The 19876-nt window shown below is 42.8% G+C and overlaps 1 protein-coding gene across 5 annotated transcripts in view; it reads left to right on the top strand.

Annotated features, from left to right (window-relative positions):
- Positions 1-19876, top strand: part of PLCE1 (phospholipase C epsilon 1) — a 208954-nt gene that overhangs the window by 87335 nt on the left and 101743 nt on the right. For all 5 annotated transcript variants that reach the window (XM_015406644.1, XM_015406647.1, XM_015406646.1 and 2 more), the window contains exon 3: positions 18192-18468. In XM_015406644.1, the coding sequence (XP_015262130.1) occupies positions 18192-18468 (277 nt within the window). The remainder of the gene's footprint in view (positions 1-18191; positions 18469-19876) is intronic.

Genomic DNA, 19876 nt, shown 5'->3' with positions numbered 1-19876 from the left:
AGTGGGGAGAGGCAGGGAGAAAGCAACTTACCCTCCCTCTTCTCCTGCCTCCTCCTGGCTGAATGAGGGCCGGAAGAGGGGCGGCCGGAAGCAGGGGGCAGGGCTTCGTCATGTGCCCCGCCTCCCATACCTCACCCGGGGGAACTGCGATCCCCCCTGAAATGACCTCTGTCTGTAGCGCAGTTCGTTGCAAATGAGAGACTGAGAGAGTTTGGTTACATCTCAGTAGGGAAGTATCCTTTCTGTGTAACCATTCTATAATGTTTGTTGGTCAGACCACCATAGTAGGGCAGTCACCATCTTGTACACAGATGGGAAAATTCCTTGGCCAAGAACTGAGAAGCTGCTTCTGTCAATTTGCCATCAAAGCCAGGTGTGCACAGTGCTTGATTGATTAGCATTTTCCAGGTCATAAAATGACCTTCCCTCCTTTATGGGAGCAGTTTGCAACTCTTTTAAAGTGAGTTTTCCATGAAAAAATAGCATCAAATGTTTATATTATAAATTCATGCTGCACTTAAAAAAATAAAAGATGTTTAAGCCACATGAAGACTCTGGGTAGGAACAAGATAGATAAATGAAATTGGATTTTTAAAAAAATTAAATAAATCTACTGAATGCAGTACTCCGTATGTACTTCATGTTGGTTTGGAGTATGCTTGAGTAGGCACACCATAATTGATTGGGTTGGAATCCTTGTATCTGTTCCTGTAGCAGAAGAACCTCTTGCACTGGGATAAGGCTGACTGAGCCAAAGTAAAGTTCTACTGATTTAAGAAAGGATCTGTAGTATCCAACCCTATTAAGTACCTTTGGATTTTAGAAAGTGTATTAGTCGTCTATATATGACATGGTAGATAGTCTTGTCGTTTCTGACTAAACAAAATTAAATCATTCTGGCTGCTTCTGTATGGAAGTTTATTTCTACCTTTACTTTGTAACTTGAGTGGTTATTTTTAAGCATACCCGTGACATTATCTTCTAATCATCCACTTTCCAGGTTTTGCTCCGATCCTTCCCAAACCTGCTTTGCTATAATATTTTATGAAAGAAAACAGCCCAAGCATGTTTGCAAACCATCTGGATGGGAAGGTGCACAATTTCTAAGGTCCTGTCCACATCGGCACCATTTTATTAATAGCAGCTGTTTCCCACTATGCCATAGAAGGGCTTTTTTTTGAGGAATTAACAAATTGATAATTACTGTTGTGCAGTAGTGCAATACATTTATAACCTCCTAGTTCCTTTGAATTTCCAGCTTTCATTTAAAAAACAACAACATTGAGCTCTTTTTGGTGCAGAGATATAAGGGAAAAGGTGCGGACAGTCTTTGTCCTGATTGCCTGGGAAGGAATGAAGAAAGGAAGCTACACAGTAGCAGAAGAGTAGGAACTCACTGCTTAATAGACTGTGTGGACACTTGCCACTGCAAAAAAAAAATCAGTGCAATATCAGGAAACGTGGAGAGAGCTGGCCCATAGAATCGCCAAGAGTCGGACACAACTGAATGGCTAACAACAACATATACTCCTACAAATAAAGAGACCTTTCAGAACTTAAAGTTGGGTTTTCACAATCATCATGTTGGTGACTTCAGGGCAGACATATAGTATTTTCCTTCTTGGTAAACCATTAGTTGTATGGATTGATATTTGGGTCTGACTGTGGTTTGCAGAGGTCATGGTCTGCCCAGTTTGGATGCAGTAGCAAGTGACGGGTTGTTGAAAAAAAGGAAATGGAGGAGGGGGAAGGGGGGGGAAGAGGAAAGAGGGAGCATGCAAGCAGATGACATGCCTGTGCTCATACTTTGGAGGACTGGGAACCATACTGAAAAAGGGCAAACTAGATGTCTCATGGAAGTCGTACAGTTGACTTTGAGAAGAAGACGCTTGGTAGGTGGCAGAAATTAAATCATATTCACAATACTGGCAATTTTCCCATTAGACAAAGAGATATCATTAGCGTTTTCTGTATTGTGGTTAGTAGAAATCAGCCCCTGAAGTTGCTGTTTGGGAAAACTATGTGAGAGGAAAAAATTATCTTCCACCATGCCACTGTGGCCCAGATCGTAATGTTAAGGAAAAGGATGGGAGTTCAAAAATAGATCACCCACGGAACATGTAGTTTGTTCCTGAGTCAACAGGAAGTTTGTTTCTTTAAAAAAAATCGGGGGGAGCCTATATCCTCCACTTTCAGTACAGCTGTGCTCAAGGAATGCTGCTTCATGTTGGAGAAACATTCAGATTCCACCGTACCAAAAACTACTGAAAAAATATTGAAATAGTATCCTTCTTTGTCCAGTTTTCCCAGGATACATATTTTAAAAACTGAACCAAGAAGTCAGAGATTCTCTTGAACCACTCAGCTGAATAAGTTTAGGCATGTCTTAAAGTACTATCTGAGAAAATAGTTGTCATTGTAAGAAGGTTTTATTGCACAAAGGTTATCAGTTCTTTGGCCTATGAATGCCATTGAAATAGGCTGAGTTGAGTTTTTCCCTATAAAAATCATTTTTAAGATACCATATTAACAGCTAATCTGTTTTTGGTGTCTATTTAATTGCCAAATATGGATTTGTCGGTGAGGATATATGTGTGTTGTTTTTCTCTGAATGTTATCTTCTTGTTGCATTATTAATTATTTAGGTTGGTGTTTGTAGATTTTTTTCAATGCCACTTGGAAATAAATATAAAAGCCACAAATGGGTTTCTACATGTTATTTTTCTAATACAAAAATATTAAAATATTTCAAAGAAGGGTTTCTGTCATAATGCCCCACTTTAAAGGTTCTGGGTGCTTTAAAGGTTCACTTTGGTAACATCTGTATCAGATATTTTTTTATCTTAGCAAAGCCTGCATTGTGCCGAAGGACTGATTTTCCATGGGACTAGTTGCAGAAAAGGAGAAAGTTGAGGCAAGTATGCCTGGTTCTCTTTGCTTTAAGGAAAACACAAGAAAGTTCCTTGGAAATATCAAAGATCACTAGGTTGCACTGTAAGTTTCTTTAATAAAAATCTGTTAAATAAATGATAATATCTTAGACTAAATTGGCATACTTGTAAAAACATTCAGTTTTGTTAGGCAGTGAGAGTGATATTGGTTCTAGTGAACAGGAGGCATCCCAAGAAGTTATTATTAAATCTGAAACCATTTAGACTGTTATTATTATTATGATACAATAATTTAAATACAGTTTTCAAGTCACTTGAACATTTCTTCCTTTCTCTTTTTCCATCCCTGTTCCTTTTTTTCCTGTTCTTTTTGGCATAACTTCTGTCATTCCTACAGTTCAACCATGTCCATCCATTATACACTGTGTGAAGAGAGCTGGCGCAGAATGATGTCTGGCTCTAGCGCCAGACACAATAATTTATGAGACGCCCCCACCCCCACTTCCAGGTGGGCATCTTACTGGCATGCGTGCCTGTTTGTCTTTGTCTTGGGGGTTGGGTAAAGCGGGCATATGATGATGACTCCAGCAATCTTGAAGATACTAATATGTTGGGCCATCTCTATCACCAGCCTTCTAAGCTTCTTGCCCTGCTAGTGAATTTACCACTTGGCCAGTGCTCCAGCAGTGACCTGTCCTGTGATAGCTTGGTCTCAGCAACAGGTGAGCTGCAGTTTTTCCTTGAAAAGGGTAACAGCATCTTTCGCCCTTGCTGTAGCTTGACTGTGGAGACTGTAGGGACTGCAAACCCTCCAAATGCTCCTGGCATAGTTAGTTTGTGAGAACCTGAGCTGGAAAACTCAAGGGCTTGCCTCTTTGTTGGTTTGTGTACCACAAACTACCCTTTGGAACTTGGCTTTGATGTTGTAGGTCTGATGACTTAGATGTCATAGTTTGGTTACCAACAGCTGGGCATACTGGCTCTAAAGGTCTTACTCATACAGAGGGGCTGTTTATTTTGCAAACAGGATTGGATCATGCCCTCTACTTATTGCATCCCACAGCTCAGCTAGAATCTATAACTCTCTCTGCTCTTGGAGCTGTTGAAAAACATAATGAAATATTAATTACGTTTTTGAAGACTGCAGCAGGTATTTCTTCGCAGTGAATTCAAGATATTGGTAACGTTCCCTTCACAAAGGGGTTATTTCTCTAGGAATCACAATTAATTTGCTTGGATTCTTACTTGGTAAATCTGAATCTGATGACAGATGGCATGAAAAGACCATAACATCGTATGCTAATCTATAATGCTGTCTTTAAGGAACAAAAATACAAATACTGATCTTATTTGTTACTTCCTGTGTCCATATCCAACAAGTGGCATAAGAAGGAATGTCTGCTTCTCTCCATTACAGTGTTTATGCTGGATGCACTGGGTTAGGTCATAAGAACTGTGAGTAGGAGCTGCATTCAGGGAGTGGATGTTCCTGCCTCCCTCCATTCTCTGAAATCCCCAGTGCTCCCAAGAGCAGCTCTTGAGTGCTGGGAAACACTTGGGAACATCAAGGGTTGCAGTGCAGGAGCTGCACATTGACTGGGAGATCCAGAGGAATAGTAGGCCTTCCCTTCTCACAAGGCACTGTTGGAACTAGCCCATTAATATCTACACTTTTTAAAAAAAGTTTACTTTTGACAACTCCTGGAAACATATATATCTTGTAAATCTGAAACAGGATGTCTCCATCAATTACATTTTTAGGACAGTTCTGTTTCCAGGCACTATAGTTGAGGCAACCCTGACGCCTCTGTAGTACATTTGTTACATAAGGGCTTTTGTGTTGAGTTGTATGTTTTTTAAAAAAGTGTAATTTGCAACACCTTCTTGAGTTATGGACTGTTTATATTGAATTACAGACCAGATATATCACCAGTCTTGTTCTTCCACGGGTTACTGATGACTGTTTATCTTTACAACAGAAGTAGTTTGCGGAGCCAAGAATGGCTTATTCATAGTATGTTAGTTGCTTGTTGAGAACGAACTGGGTATTCTGATTAAATCATTATTATTATTTTTTTAAAAAACAGGTTTCCTCTTTTTGTGTTATAGAATCTGTGCCTTACCTCTGTGGTTGAAAGTATGGGCAAACGTTTTTCTCTTGGAATACCTTATTAACAACCAAGTAGTTTTTTAATGCGTGGAGATAGTGACCTTTTAAGGTAACATAAATAGAGCAAACATGTGCAACTGAACCCTTGCCCCCCTTCTCCCAGGAAAAGCTGCTTTAAGGAGGGAAACATTATAGTGAAGGAGTAGCTGAAGATGCTAAATGCTGTCCCCTTTCCCAATTTCTACCAAATTGCTTTTCCTCCTATATATGAGGGAAAACTGCAGACTCATGTAGCCTCAGTTTGCCTCAGGGCTGTGTGGGAGGTAAGAGGTTTAATCCTTCAACCTCTGCTCAGATTGAAACTGTTGGGATTCACAAATGTCATACTTCAGTCATGAAAGAGTTAAACTGTTGTTTATGTAGTTAATATTAGTTAATAGCACAGAACCAATTAGGTGTTACGCACGTTGTTTTCCACCAGAGAAGGGAAGGTATTGTTCATAATGAAATGAGTTTGGGAATTACTGTTGGCTAATCAATATATTGAGGATGCTACAAGCAGTTTGTCATGTACACAAGAGGTGGGGCTTTGGAGGTAAACTTTCTCTCCTTTTTTCCCCCTCTCAGAATGCAGAGTTCAGGAGTTTGAGCAAACAAACAAGCAACTTGGAGACTAGTTAGAATGTCTGTTACTCCCCCCCCCCCCCCCGTAACTCTTCCCTTGTTTTTTCAGTAAACTTTTATTATATGTTAATATATGCACGTGTCTGTGTCCATTTTATTTTCACTGCGTAACATAGCTCTGCTAAACGAATCCAACAGAAACTAGCTTCCCTATTTTCCAGTTAGCATTTTGCTAATAGGGTCAGCACATATATTTACCATATTTGTACATCTTTAGTAAAACATGCACTGCCTCTGTGGACACAATGTGGCGGCCATGTGTATCAGGAGGATTATGGGTCATGCATAGGTGGTAGGTGGGGCTCCCAGTACATTTGATTGTGCAGTCTGAAAAAGATTGTAATTAGGTCTTCAGGGTCCTACGTTCTGTTCTGTCTTGTTTACTCCCCCCCCCCCCAAGCTATATCATGGAAAGAATGTGCTAGTTCTTTTTACCCTCTGATGAGAACCGTTTTGTTGTTTTCAGCACATTTTGGAATTATAGCATTGAATCTTGATTGATAGCTCAGATTTTTATTCTTGGCATTTACAAAGCACTTCAGATTCCCAGCTCTCATATGACACTCTTAGCCACCATTTTACACCAGCTTGTTTTTCTTTTTTAAATTAACAGAGACAGAGGGCTGGAAAACCCCAAACCACTGAAAAGCGTGATAATCTCGTCTCTTTTGTGGCAAACCATTTTGTCAATTAAAATGGAAACATTTTTGCACACTTTAAGCTTGCAGAGCAGTGCCTGTGTAGTTGCCATGATACTGCCTTTCGCATCCTTTTACAGCCATTCTGGAGGCTATAGGGCTGCCAAGTCCGATTGGGAAACTCCTGGAGATTTGGGGGTGGAGCCTGGGAAGTGGCCAAGTCCGATTGGGAAACTCCTGGAGATTTGGGGGTGGAGCCTGGGAAGTGTGGGGTTTGAGGAAGGGAGGGAACTCAGTGGGGTATAGTCATAGGTCCTTTCTGCATTTGCCTGCCACTCTGGATTTTCTCAGGCAATTTAAGTCCATGGCAAAACAGCATCCAAATAACCCAGGGCAACAGCAGGCTGAAACTGGTCTGACCACTGAAGGGAGGTAATGTAATGCAGAATGGACAAAAAACCCAGAATAAAAAGAAGTTTGAACTCAATTTTAGTGCAGAATGGGAAAAAAACCTGGATTAAAAAGAAGATTGAATTCGATCTTAGTGCAGAATTGCTTGGAGGACACCACGGTGAACATAGATCAAAAGGAGGAGAAGAAGAAGAGATTGGATTTATACCCCGCCCTTCACTACCCAAGCGAGTCTCAGAGCGGCTTACAAACTTCTTTTTCCTTCCCCTCCCCACAACAGACACCCTGTGAGGTAAGTGGGGCTGAGAGAGCTCTGACAGAAACTGCTCTTTTTCAAGAACAGCTCTTATCAGAACTATGGCTTGCCCAAGGTAGAAGTGGAGGAGTGGGGAATCAAACCCAGTTCTCCCAGATTAGAGTCCGTGCACTTAACCACTACACCAAACTGGCTCTTAGGGGAAAGAATGCAGAAAGGGCCATAGAGTCTACCCTCCAAATAGCCGTTATCTCCAGGGAAACTAATCCCTAATTCTGGAGATCAGTTGTAATTCCTGGAGATCTCCAGGCCCCACCTGGATGTTGGCATCCCTAATTTACATGGCAGTCTTTGGTTGCATTTCAGATGCATTACAGTTAGTATCGAATCACTATATTACAGCGAATACACAGTATCCTTATTTATTCAACTGTCAGCAGATGGTGCCCATTTGTATAACATTACTTTAAAGAGTATGAATATGTTAGAAGAACAGCAGAAGGAATGGTAACTCCTGATGGAAACCTCTTGACATTGCCTGGCCATGATGAATTGTTAATCCAACCCTCCTATCAGGCCAGAGCTGCCCATATAATGGGAGGTTGAGGGCTTGTCTTTGGACATCAGATTTCAAACAGCTGCATGCTTCATTTACTTGTCTCTAACCTTCAACTCTGTATCATCTCTTTGGTAAAGTTCCAGTGCAGTGGAGAAAACTAGACAGTATTTGAAAACAATAGGTGAAATGCAAACTCTCTGGAGACAACTAAGTGTCATAGAGTCTAGTTTTATACAGTTGTATAATTAACATCATTATTTTAAAGTCATTGTTACAACAAAGCAATGCTGCCTGTTTTTACAAGCAGAAGGTTGCTTTCTTAACTGCTTAAGACAAATTTAATGCGATTTAAGCAACAGCCAGGAATTTCATTGCAAAGTTTTAAGATATTTTGAAAAAATTAACTATGGCCCCTGCCACACGGCAGGGGAAAAGCCTCTAAAAGCGTGGCTTTTAAAAGCCGCGCCAAAGTTGAGACGCCGCGGCAGGATCTCACGGATCCCCTGGCCGCGGCGCCTTTTCTCCCCGGCATGATCTGACGCTGGGGAGAAAACACGGCCCTGACAGGGAGCCTGCCGAACTGCGCATGTCGGAGCATGCGCAGTTCGGCTAGGAGCCAGGGATGCGCCGGCGCAAAGACGCGCCGGCGATCCGACAGCCCGGCTTGCGGCGCGTCATCCGGATGAACCACCTTGGTAGGTGGTTCACTTTTGACACGCTGCATCGGGGGAAGGGCCGGATCGGAGATGGGAGCGCAACGCCAGCCAGATGTTGGCATGGGATCGCGCCCGTTTGCTCCGTCTCCGATCTGGCCCTCTCCCGGCCCAAAATGCCTCGTGTGAACGGGGCCTATAATTGGTAACTGTTTTTTTGTATGTATTTTCTGAAAATAATAGAAAGTCTCATATGTATGCCTACTACTTGAGGCATTCTGGGATTGATTAAATACAGATAAAAATTGACTATTGAGTACTTACCGTGAAGGGTCCTTCTCCTCTGAGGAAAGGAGAACATCTTGGTGGGTGATTCCCACTGTCCATTCAGGAAGGCAGGAACAACATTTCCCCCCTTTCTGCTGTGGGAGTCACTCTTCTCTTCAGTTCTGGCGACTCCAAAAGCAGTTGATGCATACCTTAACACTGTGACAGAATCAACACACAAGAACTACAACAAGGAAAATGGATGATTAACAGACAAGTATAAAAGGAATAATTAGAACAGGAAGTAGTCCTGTTGAAATAAAGAATGAAGAATGACAATGACTTTGGGAGGGACAAGATGTCCCCCTTTCCTCAGAGGAGAAGGACCCTTCATGGTAAGTATCCAATGGTTGGTTGTCCCTCTGAGGTGGAGGACATCTTGGTGGGACCTTCCAAAGCAGTGGGCCATCGTCTTCTGTGTCTAGGATATGCTGTTAGTGCTCTTCTGCCAAAGGCAGCATCGGCTGAATTGTATGCAGAGGTCATTTCGGGGGGGGACGCGGGGGAACACCGTTCCCCCGGGTGAGGTGCAGGGGGCGGGGCACATGATGAATCCCCGCCCCCTGCTTCCGGCTGCCCTGCTTCCAGCCCTCATTCAGCCAGGAGGAGGCAGGAGAAGAGGGAGGGTAAGTTGCTTCCTCCCCGCCTCTCCCCACCCCTGCCTGCCTGGAGCCAGGGAGGGCCTTGGCGGGGCTTCCTCGCACTCCCGCTGGCCTTGCAGGTCCACCGCCGGGCCCTTGATGTCAGGGGGTATGGCATATGCTAATGAGTTATGCTAATGAGTTCCCCTAGCTCTTTTTCTACGAAATGACCCAATTTGTATGTAGTTAATTTGTAGTGCCTTATGAAGGTGGAGATGGATGACTGGGTAGCTGCCTTGCAAACCTCTTCTACTGTGGCGTGCTTGGCAAAGGCTGCATTTGTTTAGGCACTCCTCACTGAGTGAGCCACAATCCCAGATGTAACCTCCAATTTGTGGAGCTTGTAGACCTCCATAATACAAGCTTTAAGAGCAGAAAAAAGCAAGAGTCCAGTAGCACCTTAAAGACTAACAAAATATGTGGCAGGATATGAGACATTGCTGATACCCTGCCACATTTTTTGTTAGTCTTGAAGGTGCTACTGGACTCTTGCTCTTTTCTACTGCTACAGACAGACTAACACGGCTACCCATCTTGATCTACAGTCTTTAAGAGTACTACTGATGGCAGACTTGGACATTTTCTTTCCTCTATTTGGTGGAGAAATATTTATGAACAAAGTATCCATTTTCCTGTTATGCTCAGTTCTACATATGTACTTTTTCGTTGCTCTCCTCATGTCCAGAGTGTGCAAAAAGAGAAAAGGCAGATTTCCTGAGACCTGTGGGAGGCCACGTTGACCTTTGTCTTAAAAGTTGGATCAGTTCTCACAACTAATTTATCTTTCTGAAAAACACATCGCTCTGCACCTAACTCCAAAACCCTCCTTGCTGATGTGACTGCTATAAGGAAGAGGGTGTTTATCTTTAACCATTTAATAGGAATCTCCTTAATCAGCTCAAAAGGAGGTCTGGTGAGGGCAGTTAGAACTATGTGCCGCTTCCATTTGGGAAATCTATGTATCTGTGGAGGTTCTTTCTGAGCCATGCCTTTGAGGAAGCGTTGTATGTGTGGGTGATTGGATAGACTGAGACCTTTAAACTGTGGTAACACCGTAGCTAGTGCTGCAACCTGCCTTCTAAGGGTGAAAGCCCTGAGGCCATTGGTAAGCCTATCTTGTAGGAATGCTAAGATGAACTTAACTTGAGGATTTAATGGATCAACTTCTTTCCTCCTACTGCACCTAACAAATGCTTTCCAGGTGGCATTGCAGATTCTTTTTTGTTTTTTGTTTTTGCGGGGGTGTATGTGTATGCTTGCATGTCTGGAAGTCATGGTGACTTCTGGTGATCCCTAGTGGGGTTTGGAGATTTCAGAGAGGTGGCTTGATTGTGTGGCTCTGTCTCCCGAGCCCTGGTATTCCTTGGAGGTCTTTCTTCCAATTACTTGCCAGGGTCGGCCCTGCTTATCTTCCAAGATCGGTCTTGCCTGGGCTGTCCAGGTCAGGGCACGTTGTACATTCTGTTAGTTGATTGCTTCCTTAGAAGCTTGCAAGGTATCTGTCACCCCTGGAGTATAACCTAACCACAGAACGTTGCTCCTTTCACTCTCCAGGTGGTCAGATGCAATCACTCTGCATGTGGATGCCAGACTGGTTCCTGTTGGAGCATATCCAGAGACAGCAGGAGTGTCAGGGGTGGATGGTTCACCATTTCCTGAAGGCCTGAGAACCATGGTTGACGAGGCCAAAACAGTACTATTAAGATGACTTCTGCCTTCTATTCCTTGATCTTTCTGATCTGCTTGGGTAGAACTGGTATGGGTGGGAAGGCAAAGATTGGCCATTGCGATGTTAGGGCATTGGTGGCTTCAGCTTTGGGATGGAAGTATCTGGTGAAGTAGCAATCAAGTTGGTGGTTGGTTGGCGATGCAAAGACATCCACCAGCGGGAAGCTGAAGTGAGACGTGATTAGCTGAAAGTCTTTCTCAAGGGACTATTCTCCCTCCCGGATGGTCTGACTGTGGAGCCAATCTGCTGGAACATTTATGGAGCCCTGGATATGTTCTACATTTATTGAGGCCAGGTTCCTCTCTGATCACGCCAAGATCTTGGTCACCTCCTTGTGAAGCACTGATGGTCTGGAACCCCCTTGTTTGTTGAGGTATGCTTCGGCCGACCTGTTGTCCGTTCTTATCAAGACATGCTGACTGACTAACTGTGTACCAAAGTGGAGTAGAGTGAGATGTATGTCTCAAAGCTCCAAGAGGTTGATGGGTAAACTTGTCTTGCTCTTGACCATTGACCCTGAAGTGGTCTAACATTGCTCCTCATCCTGACAGGCTGGTGCCTGTGAAGATCTGCTTCACCTCTAGGATGTAATATTTCTTCACCTGCAACAGATTGGACATTCTTGTCCACCAAACTAGACTGGTTTTTACTGTTAGTGGTACACAAATGGAGAAGTCCTCTTTCCTCATAATCTAGAATTGGAATGGTCCCAGAGGTAGCTGCAGGGGTCTCATGTGGAAACATCCCCATTGGACAACATTGATGTTTGAAACCAGCAGGCCCATTAGTTTTGGAAGCATCATTAGTGATGATGATTTGCTTTTGATTACTGACTCTGTCATTTCTTTCATCTTCCTTGCCTTCTTTTCTGTCAAGAAAAGGCAGTTGGACATGGTGTCTGCAATGGTGTCCAGATGTTCTAGCTGCTGTACTGGTTCCAGGGAACATTTTTGATGATGGATCCATGCACTTGTAGACAACTAATGTTTGCTTCTGTGTCTTGGCATGATCTTGGAACTCAATCTGATCAACACATTGTTCAAGAAAGGGTGGGTGTGAATCCCTTGTTCTTTAATTTTATGACTGGGTTGATCAAGTTTTTCGAGAAGACTCTTGAAGCTGTTGAGAGGCTGAATGAGAGAGCCCTGAATTGTAGATGGGACCCTCCTATGCAGAACCATGGACTGGGAAGATTGGAACGTGGAGGTAGGCCTCTGTTAGATGATAGATCTATCAAAGTGAGGTATCCCTCTGGCTGCAGAGATTTGGTTATTGATTTGAGAGTCTCCGTTCTGAAATGCCTCAGCTTGATGAATTTGTTGAGGTATTTCAGATCCAAGATTGCTCTCCAATCTTAATTCTATTTTGGTATGGTGAAGAAGATGGAATATATTCCATGTTCCCCTTATGGAGCGGGGACAGATTCTATGGCTTGAATGCTGAGAAAGTGCTGAATCACTGTGTTCATCGTGCACTGTTTTTCTGGGTTCTTGTGCAGGGGAGAAATTAGAAAACGTTCTGGTGGAGGTCTGACGAACTCTGTGGTATAACCCTTGGTAACTATTGCCTGAGAGTTCACCCAGACATCTTGAAAGTGAAAAAGGCAGCTCCCCCCCCCCCAATTGATGCGTAGTCATTCTTTTGAAGGTTTCTCATCTCGATCGGGTCTTTCTAATCTGTTGTTTGCCTGTTTGTTAAATCAGGTATTGAAAAGTCCTCTTCTGAAAGGCTGTATATATTATTCTGAATATATTATTCTGAAAACCAAATAAATAAACTTTTAAAAAAATGAAAGGCTGTCTAGAAGGAGCCCAATTGAATCTTCTCTTGTCTTGCTGGAATTTGGGAAGTACATGCAGGGAATGAAAGGAATAATTCCCAAAGGGTCTTCTGTCATGCACCTTAGCATGCTGGGGAGTTCCTTTTTCTTATCCCCAGTCTCCACCAGTAACTTGTCAAGAGTGTCGCCAAATAACTCGTCCCCCTGGGATGGGTATGCTGTGACTATTGCGTTAGAGTGTAAGTTCCCTTGCCAGGTGTGCAACTATAGCATCTTCCTGTCAGCAGCTGCAGATACCATGGCCCTTGAGGAAAAGATTTATGAATCTAATGTACCATCTGCTATAAAGGAAGTGGCTTTTAGGATTCTGTTGGCCCTCTCGATAAGGTGACGATTCTGCTGGAAGGAGCAGAAGAAGTTTCCTAGACCAAACTGTGACCGCCTTGGAAACTGTGGAAGCTGTGGTGGAAGCCTTAATCACCATGGCTGTGCCCTCATGGGCCTTCTTTAGGGTGAAGAGAGAGCCTTGGCCATCTTCTGATAAAAGTCCAGAGGACTGCAATGTGATGACTGGGTCATCTACCAAAGGAACCCCAAAAATGCATTAATGAAAGATTGTAAGGCATATAATTTCTTAATGAATCCTGGAAATTGCCTCTTAGCCATAGGTTTAACCCATTCAGCCTTTAACTGCTTTTCAAAGAATTCAGGGAATGGAAAAACCCTCTCAGCTACTGTTAAATACTGGGTTCCATGGATGAGCAGACCCTAAATCTAGTGATCAGCTCAGCTTTATTAGTGATTCAGCAGATACAAGACCAGGGCAACAGCCCTTTTCAAACAGCATGCAAACACCACACCCAACCACACCCAACTCCCAACGATAGGCTATTTACATAACATTAATTCCTCATTGGTCACCTCCAGAGTCCTGGTGGGCTATTGTTCTAGAGCTCCAAGCTCAGCCAGTCTCTGGTAGACAGTCCTGGGATGTTCCAGCCCCAATACATAACAGCTACACTAGATCCAGGGAAGAATTCCTTATTCCCTTTGGGTCTGCTCTTGTGATATGAAGGTGTGGAAACCAGTTCCTCTCCACAGTGGGTCTCTTGGAGCTCAAGGGCTGCCAAAGTCTAAGATAATAGATACTGATAATCTTCTGGCTTAAAGAATCTGACTGACTGCTCAGCAATTGCTGTCTCATCCTTTTCCTTGCCAGAAAGAAACGTTCCCTCCTCCTTTTCCTCTGGATTGCTATCTGAAGAGGTGTCTGGCTCCCATTGTGAACTATCTCTTCCTCTTTTCCTATTAGAAGACTCCTTCCAAGCCACTTTAGTGGGCCATTGAAGCCCTCCTTTACAGGAAGACAACCTTTCTGAACCACCCTATTGGGGTGAGGAAAGGGGAGGGGAAGGTTATGGATCGGGTTCTGTCTATTCTAAGGTTTCCCCCATGGCAGAAACTTTCAGTTTCATGCATAGTTTGCCTAATGAGGGCAAGAAAATCAGAAGAAAGAATAGAGGGCCTGGCTTCTTGCACTTTACTCATGAGTAGACCCAGTGAGCTGTCATCAGAATGGGGCCCTGGCACTGTGTTCATTGCTGCTGCCTCCAAACATTGCTTCTGATTATTCCCGCCAAGCCCTGCATTGACCGAAGAGCTTATGGATGTGGGGAGACCCACTCTGCAGCCCCCGTCTGGGCGATTAAAGTGGCCGCCAGTCAGTGCTGGGGGACAAGGAGGCCGCGGGCTCTGCTGGCATTTGGCAATGGCGCCACTTTTGGGTGCACTTTTGCAGTTCCAACCACTTCTGTGGGCCAGGTGTTCAGTCATGGTGGCAAGAAGCGGCTCCGTGTCGAATCTGGCCAATCTTGTCAGAGTTTCCTCTGGGATTGGCGGTAAGGGGGGCTTCTAATTCCTCCTCCTCAAAGAGAAAGCCATCGCTGCCCTCATGATCCTCCATGACTCAGCATGGGTTCTGTAGGGGAAGATCTTGTCTCACTAACCCGTTAGTGTTCTTTGAGTGAGTGAACAAACATGTGGACAAGGGGGACCCAATAGATGTTGTGTTCCTTGACTTCCAGAAAGCTTTTGATCAAGTTCCTCATCAAATGCTCCTAAGTAAGCTCAATAGTCACGGGATAAAAGGACAAGTCCTCTTGTGGATCAAAAACTGGCTAATTAATAGGAAACAGAGAGTGAGTATAAATGGGCAATTTTCTCAGTGGAAGGTGGTAAGCAGTGGGGTACCGCAGGGATCAGTACTGGGTCCGATGCTTTTTAACTTGTTCATGAATGATTTGGAGTTGGGAGTAAGCAGTGAAGTGGCTAAATTTCCGGATGACACGAAGTTGTTCAGGGCGGTGAGAACCAGGGAGGATTGTGAGGCACTCCACAGGGATCTGTCGAGGATGGGTGAGTGGGCATCAACATGGCAAATGGGGTTCAGTGTGGCCAAGTGCAAAGTGATGCACATTGGAGCCAAACATCCTAACTATAAATACACATTGATGGGGTCTGAACTTAACAGAGACTGACCAAGAGAGAGATCTTGGAGTCATAGTAGATAACTCACTGAAAACTATAGTTCAGGACTTGCTGCATTAGATTTTCATATTGCAAATGTCTACGTTAAACATAGGATTTACCGTTATTTAATGTATGTTATGCATGAAAATAGTGTATACTTCATAGCAAATTGTTAGAGAGCATTTTGATAGAGTAGAACCTTGTCTTAAAATAGTGTTTTATTTGCTCTAAAATAGAAAATATTTAATATAAGTCTTGTTTTCAACATTCCCCCAAATTTCTAATTTTTCCACTGGAAAATGGACAAAAAAGTCCTCAGTGGGGAATAGAAAAATGTCTCCTCAGCCTTTCTAGTTGTTTTGTGGTCCTTCACATCCCTGCTTGCAAGAAGAGGCTGGAACCTGCTGTGTGAAGCAGCAGGTGGTATATAGAGTAGTTCCCCATCATAGATAATCTGATGAAGAAATGTGTTGGCTCACTTTGGTGGCAGAACAGTTGCTTGGTATTGGGAAACAGCAGACTCTAGCAGTCTAGATGCCATGCAATCCATTGACTTGAGGCAACATTTCCTGAAATGTGTGTTTATGCATTTGAAGGAACATTGCAGTTGAAATTAAGTGCTGGCATTCATAGTTATCTAAATGGATATTAAACAATACACCTTTTTAGAAGTAAATGAGAAAAATTAGGTCATCTCCTGAACTGAAAGATATAATCTCCCTCCCTCCAATCTTAAACATGCTGCTTTTCAAAGATGTGTGTCATGAATGAAGGGGGAAAAAACCATAACAAACAATACCAAATAAAGTACTATGAAAATACAGCAGTTTAAATTTCAGAAAGCTAGTAGGTGTCATGCAGTTGTTCTTCAGCATACTGTTACATAAATGGTTCCAAATTGTGTCTTTACTGTGGTTAATACTCCCATATCTGCTATCAATGCTGAGCTTGATTAATGGTGTTGATTGACCGAGGAGCTCACTTGGTGCACTGCAATGTGAAGAAGAAAGGCTTTTTAAAAGGTCAGGTTGTCTCAACACTACGAATCACAGATGCTGTCTTTCAACTCATTAAATAATAACCGTTCTAGAGGTGACTCCTTCCTAAGGAGTTCTGAATGCAATTCTTTATAGGTTGACATGCACTAATTGAAATGTTTTGTATAAAGCCATCAGTCCAAATGGACAAATGAACAAGACACTCCTGTGCTCTTGTACCCTTCTTTCTGAAGCAATATCGAACTTCTGGATTTTTTTTTTGCTTTTGCTTTGGGATTTGTTTGTAGGGAATGCAGGTAGTGTTACTGTCTTCCAGGTAGGGGTCTGGAGATCTCCCGGAATAACAACTCATCTCCAGACAACGGAGAGATCAGTTCCCCTGAAGAAAATGGCTGCTTTGGAGGGTTGACACTGTGATATTATACCCTGCTGAGGTCCCTTTCCTGTCCAAACCCCACCCTCCCCAGACTCCACCCCAAATCTCCAGGAATCTCCCAACCTGGAGTTGGCAACCCTAAAGGCAGGGTTCTGAGTTTCAGTAAATATACAATGCCTCCTCTGAGGGACTGGACCTGTAGAAGTGTACAGTGGTATTAACCGTTCAGACAATTAACTTCATTATAGATGACAAAATGATGCTTAATGAGACTGTCCAGAACTCTGTTGCCAAAATCATTAATCTCTCAGGCTATGTAAATACCTTGCTCAAATGCTTGTGCTTCGCAACCCTTCCACTAGCTAACAAAAACTCTTTGTGCTTAGCTTTAAAGTTGTCTTCAGGTTTATCCCTACTTATATTTCTGCCCTTCTCTTGGCACATTACTGCTGGGCACCTTCACTCCTTCAGCTCTGTCATCTTCAGGCTCTTGAGGATCTTCTTTGTGGTCTCTGTGCATCACAACCTTGGTGTGATGCACAGATGACCACTCGAAGATCACGGGTTACAGGTCAGCAACCTGTTTTTCTTTTGCTCTCTTAAATTATGGTGTCCTTTCTCACACACTGTCTCTAAGATCCGGCCTATGCAGCAAAACAAGGGGGCAAAATGGGCCTTTTTTGACTGGGGCAAAAGGGGTGTGTGTGTGTGTGACATTTTTAACGCTTCTCTCATGTAAAAATACTGGCCAAAACGAATTTGCTAATTGTAGCGAAAGATTCTGGCCTATCTATGTATGCTTAGTTTTCCACTAACAGAAAATTGTAATTTAGGAGAATTTCAAAAAATGTAATTTAGGAGAATTTCAAAAAATCTTCTGGGCGTGGAACTGCGGTCACTGCGGGTGTGGAGGGGGAGGCATTTGTGAATATCCTGCATTGTGCAGGGGGTTAGACTAGATGACCCTGGAAGTACCTTCCAACTCTATGATTCTGTGATTCTATCCCTCACCCATAGTCTGAAATAGTACAATCCACAGGATGGCCATTCTCCGGTGGGGCCTAGAGATCTCCCAGAATTACAAGTGGTCTCTGTACAACAGAGATCAGTTCCCCGGAGGAAGTGGCTGGCTTGGTTGTTGTTGTTCAGTCGCACAGTCAAGTCCGACTCTTCATGACCCCATGGACCATGTCACACCAGGCCCTCCTGTCTGACTTGGAGGATGAACTATATGGCATTATACCCTGTTGATGCCCCTCCCATACTGCACCCCCCTATCTCTAGAAATTTCCAAACCCAGAGCTGACAACCCTAACAGTCCACATCATTATGTCGTATGTGGAGACCAGGCCAAATTTGCCATTGAACACCTCTCTCTGTCTTCAAATCCTCCCTTTTGGTGTAATGACCAATATATTCTCAAGTTGTGTTCTTCCAACAGTCTATTAGCAATCTTTTAAAATGTTGTTTGACCTTGACTCCAATTGGTTTTGGATTCCAAAACTTGTAAAGTGTTTGAGGACGGTAGATTACTTAACTGTTTGAAAATGCAGCATGCCGTGGTTAACTTTATTTGCTCACAAACTTTTCCTCTTTTGTTTTTTGACAGAGCTTCAAGTTAGCAAAAGGAGCAGAAGATACTTTGGAATATTTTTCCCACTGTGTGAGGGAACCACTAGCACACCATGCAAACTGCTGTTGCAAAGGCAATGGCTCTTGCATAAAACCACGTATTCAAAGCCCTGCTGAGTATCGTGCTACCTTATGCAGGACTTCACTTTCAGATTTTATCAGTGGTGCTCTACTAGAAGCAACTACATCATTGGGAGCAAGAAGTGGTACACTAAATATCGTAGGAGGATCAACTGGGAGGACCATGCTAAAAGGTAAATAACAAAAGAGTTAATTGGGGGGGGGGGTAGCTACTAGGTTCCCAGTCTGGATCTGACTGGTTAAACCTAATGATTATTTATTCCCTCCAAAGTCTTAGAATTAATTCTAACATTAATATTTCCTTAAAAAAAATCTCAGTACACAGAAAAACATTATTTAAAATTGTATTTATTTACTTTATAAAAGGGTACAAGACAGTTCCCAATATGTGCTGTAAAGAAAACAGCAACCATCTGAGTTACTAAATTGCCTGACTTATGTTTGCCCATGTGGTATTAAGAACCTGGTTGTATTAATGGTAGCTTTTAATTATATCACCCTGTATTGTTTCTTTTAATTGGTGCAGTTAACGCAGTGTTACTTTGTTCTCTGTCTGAAAATACCTGAACACCAGCATAGGTACTTACATAATCAAGTATTGTCCATTGATTACAGTTCAGTAGAGGTTATGATATCTTTCTCAAAGCCAGTTGTTTCCTTGCTTATTATTGTGACATTCTGCAAACAGCTCACTTATGTGTCTTGCGTATGCACTGAAAATAGGTTTCCCTGTCATTTGCTGTTGGCTGTGCCACAGTATCCTTGAGTATTTAGAAGTGAGTGTGTAGGTATACTATTTCAGTATCTTGAACTTCTTGCTTTTTAGGAATTGTAAAACACTTTAGATTATAGTGTCAGCAAAAAACTATACGAAGATCCTGTGTTTTCATTAGGTAAAGTAGTGTGGTAACATTCTGTGAAAAAGTAAGCTTTAATGAGGCCGGAGCTGAAGAGCAGTACAGGTCGTAACTGTTTTGGATACACTCTCAAAATATATTTCTGTCGCTGTATCAAATAACCAAGGTTGTTTATGTTCCTGAAAGTTAACTGGTCTTTTGTCAAAAGATTTATAAAAACAGGATCAAATAAATACATTTTCCATTTTTAGAGCACAGATTGTTAACAGGAGATTATGCTGAATAAATAGTGTTGCATTTTGGCGCCTCAGGTGTATAGTACTACAGCTGTAAACAGATTACTTATCTCTACTTATCTTGTATACATAAGAAGTGTAAAATACCATCAGTATACTATTTCTTCTCAATATCTGTTTTTAGCAAGTAATGTAGATTACCAAGGCCACAGTGATGTATCACACTGCCAAGTTATATTTCCAAACCTTGACTGTGGCTTCTCTACTGTAGAGCGGAAGTGGAGAGGGGAAGAAATGTGTAATGCTTAATTCTTACTGTAATTATTCCTTGTGTCTCTCTGTGTGTGTCTCTTTAAAAGTTTGGTTGCATGGCTGTGGTAGATAGACTAGAGTGGTTGAGAGAGGCAAGTGTGGTATGATTGGTGGTTGACAGAGAGGGGGAGGGGTTTTGGAAGTGAATCTGATTGGATGAGTATGTGAGTCAGTCA

The sequence above is a fragment of the Gekko japonicus genome, unplaced genomic scaffold (genome assembly GCF_001447785.1).
Source record: "Gekko japonicus isolate JY-2015 unplaced genomic scaffold, Gekko_japonicus_V1.1 scaffold165, whole genome shotgun sequence".
Classification (NCBI taxonomy): domain Eukaryota; kingdom Metazoa; phylum Chordata; class Lepidosauria; order Squamata; family Gekkonidae; genus Gekko; species Gekko japonicus.
This window is presented reverse-complemented; position numbering and strand designations above follow the sequence as displayed.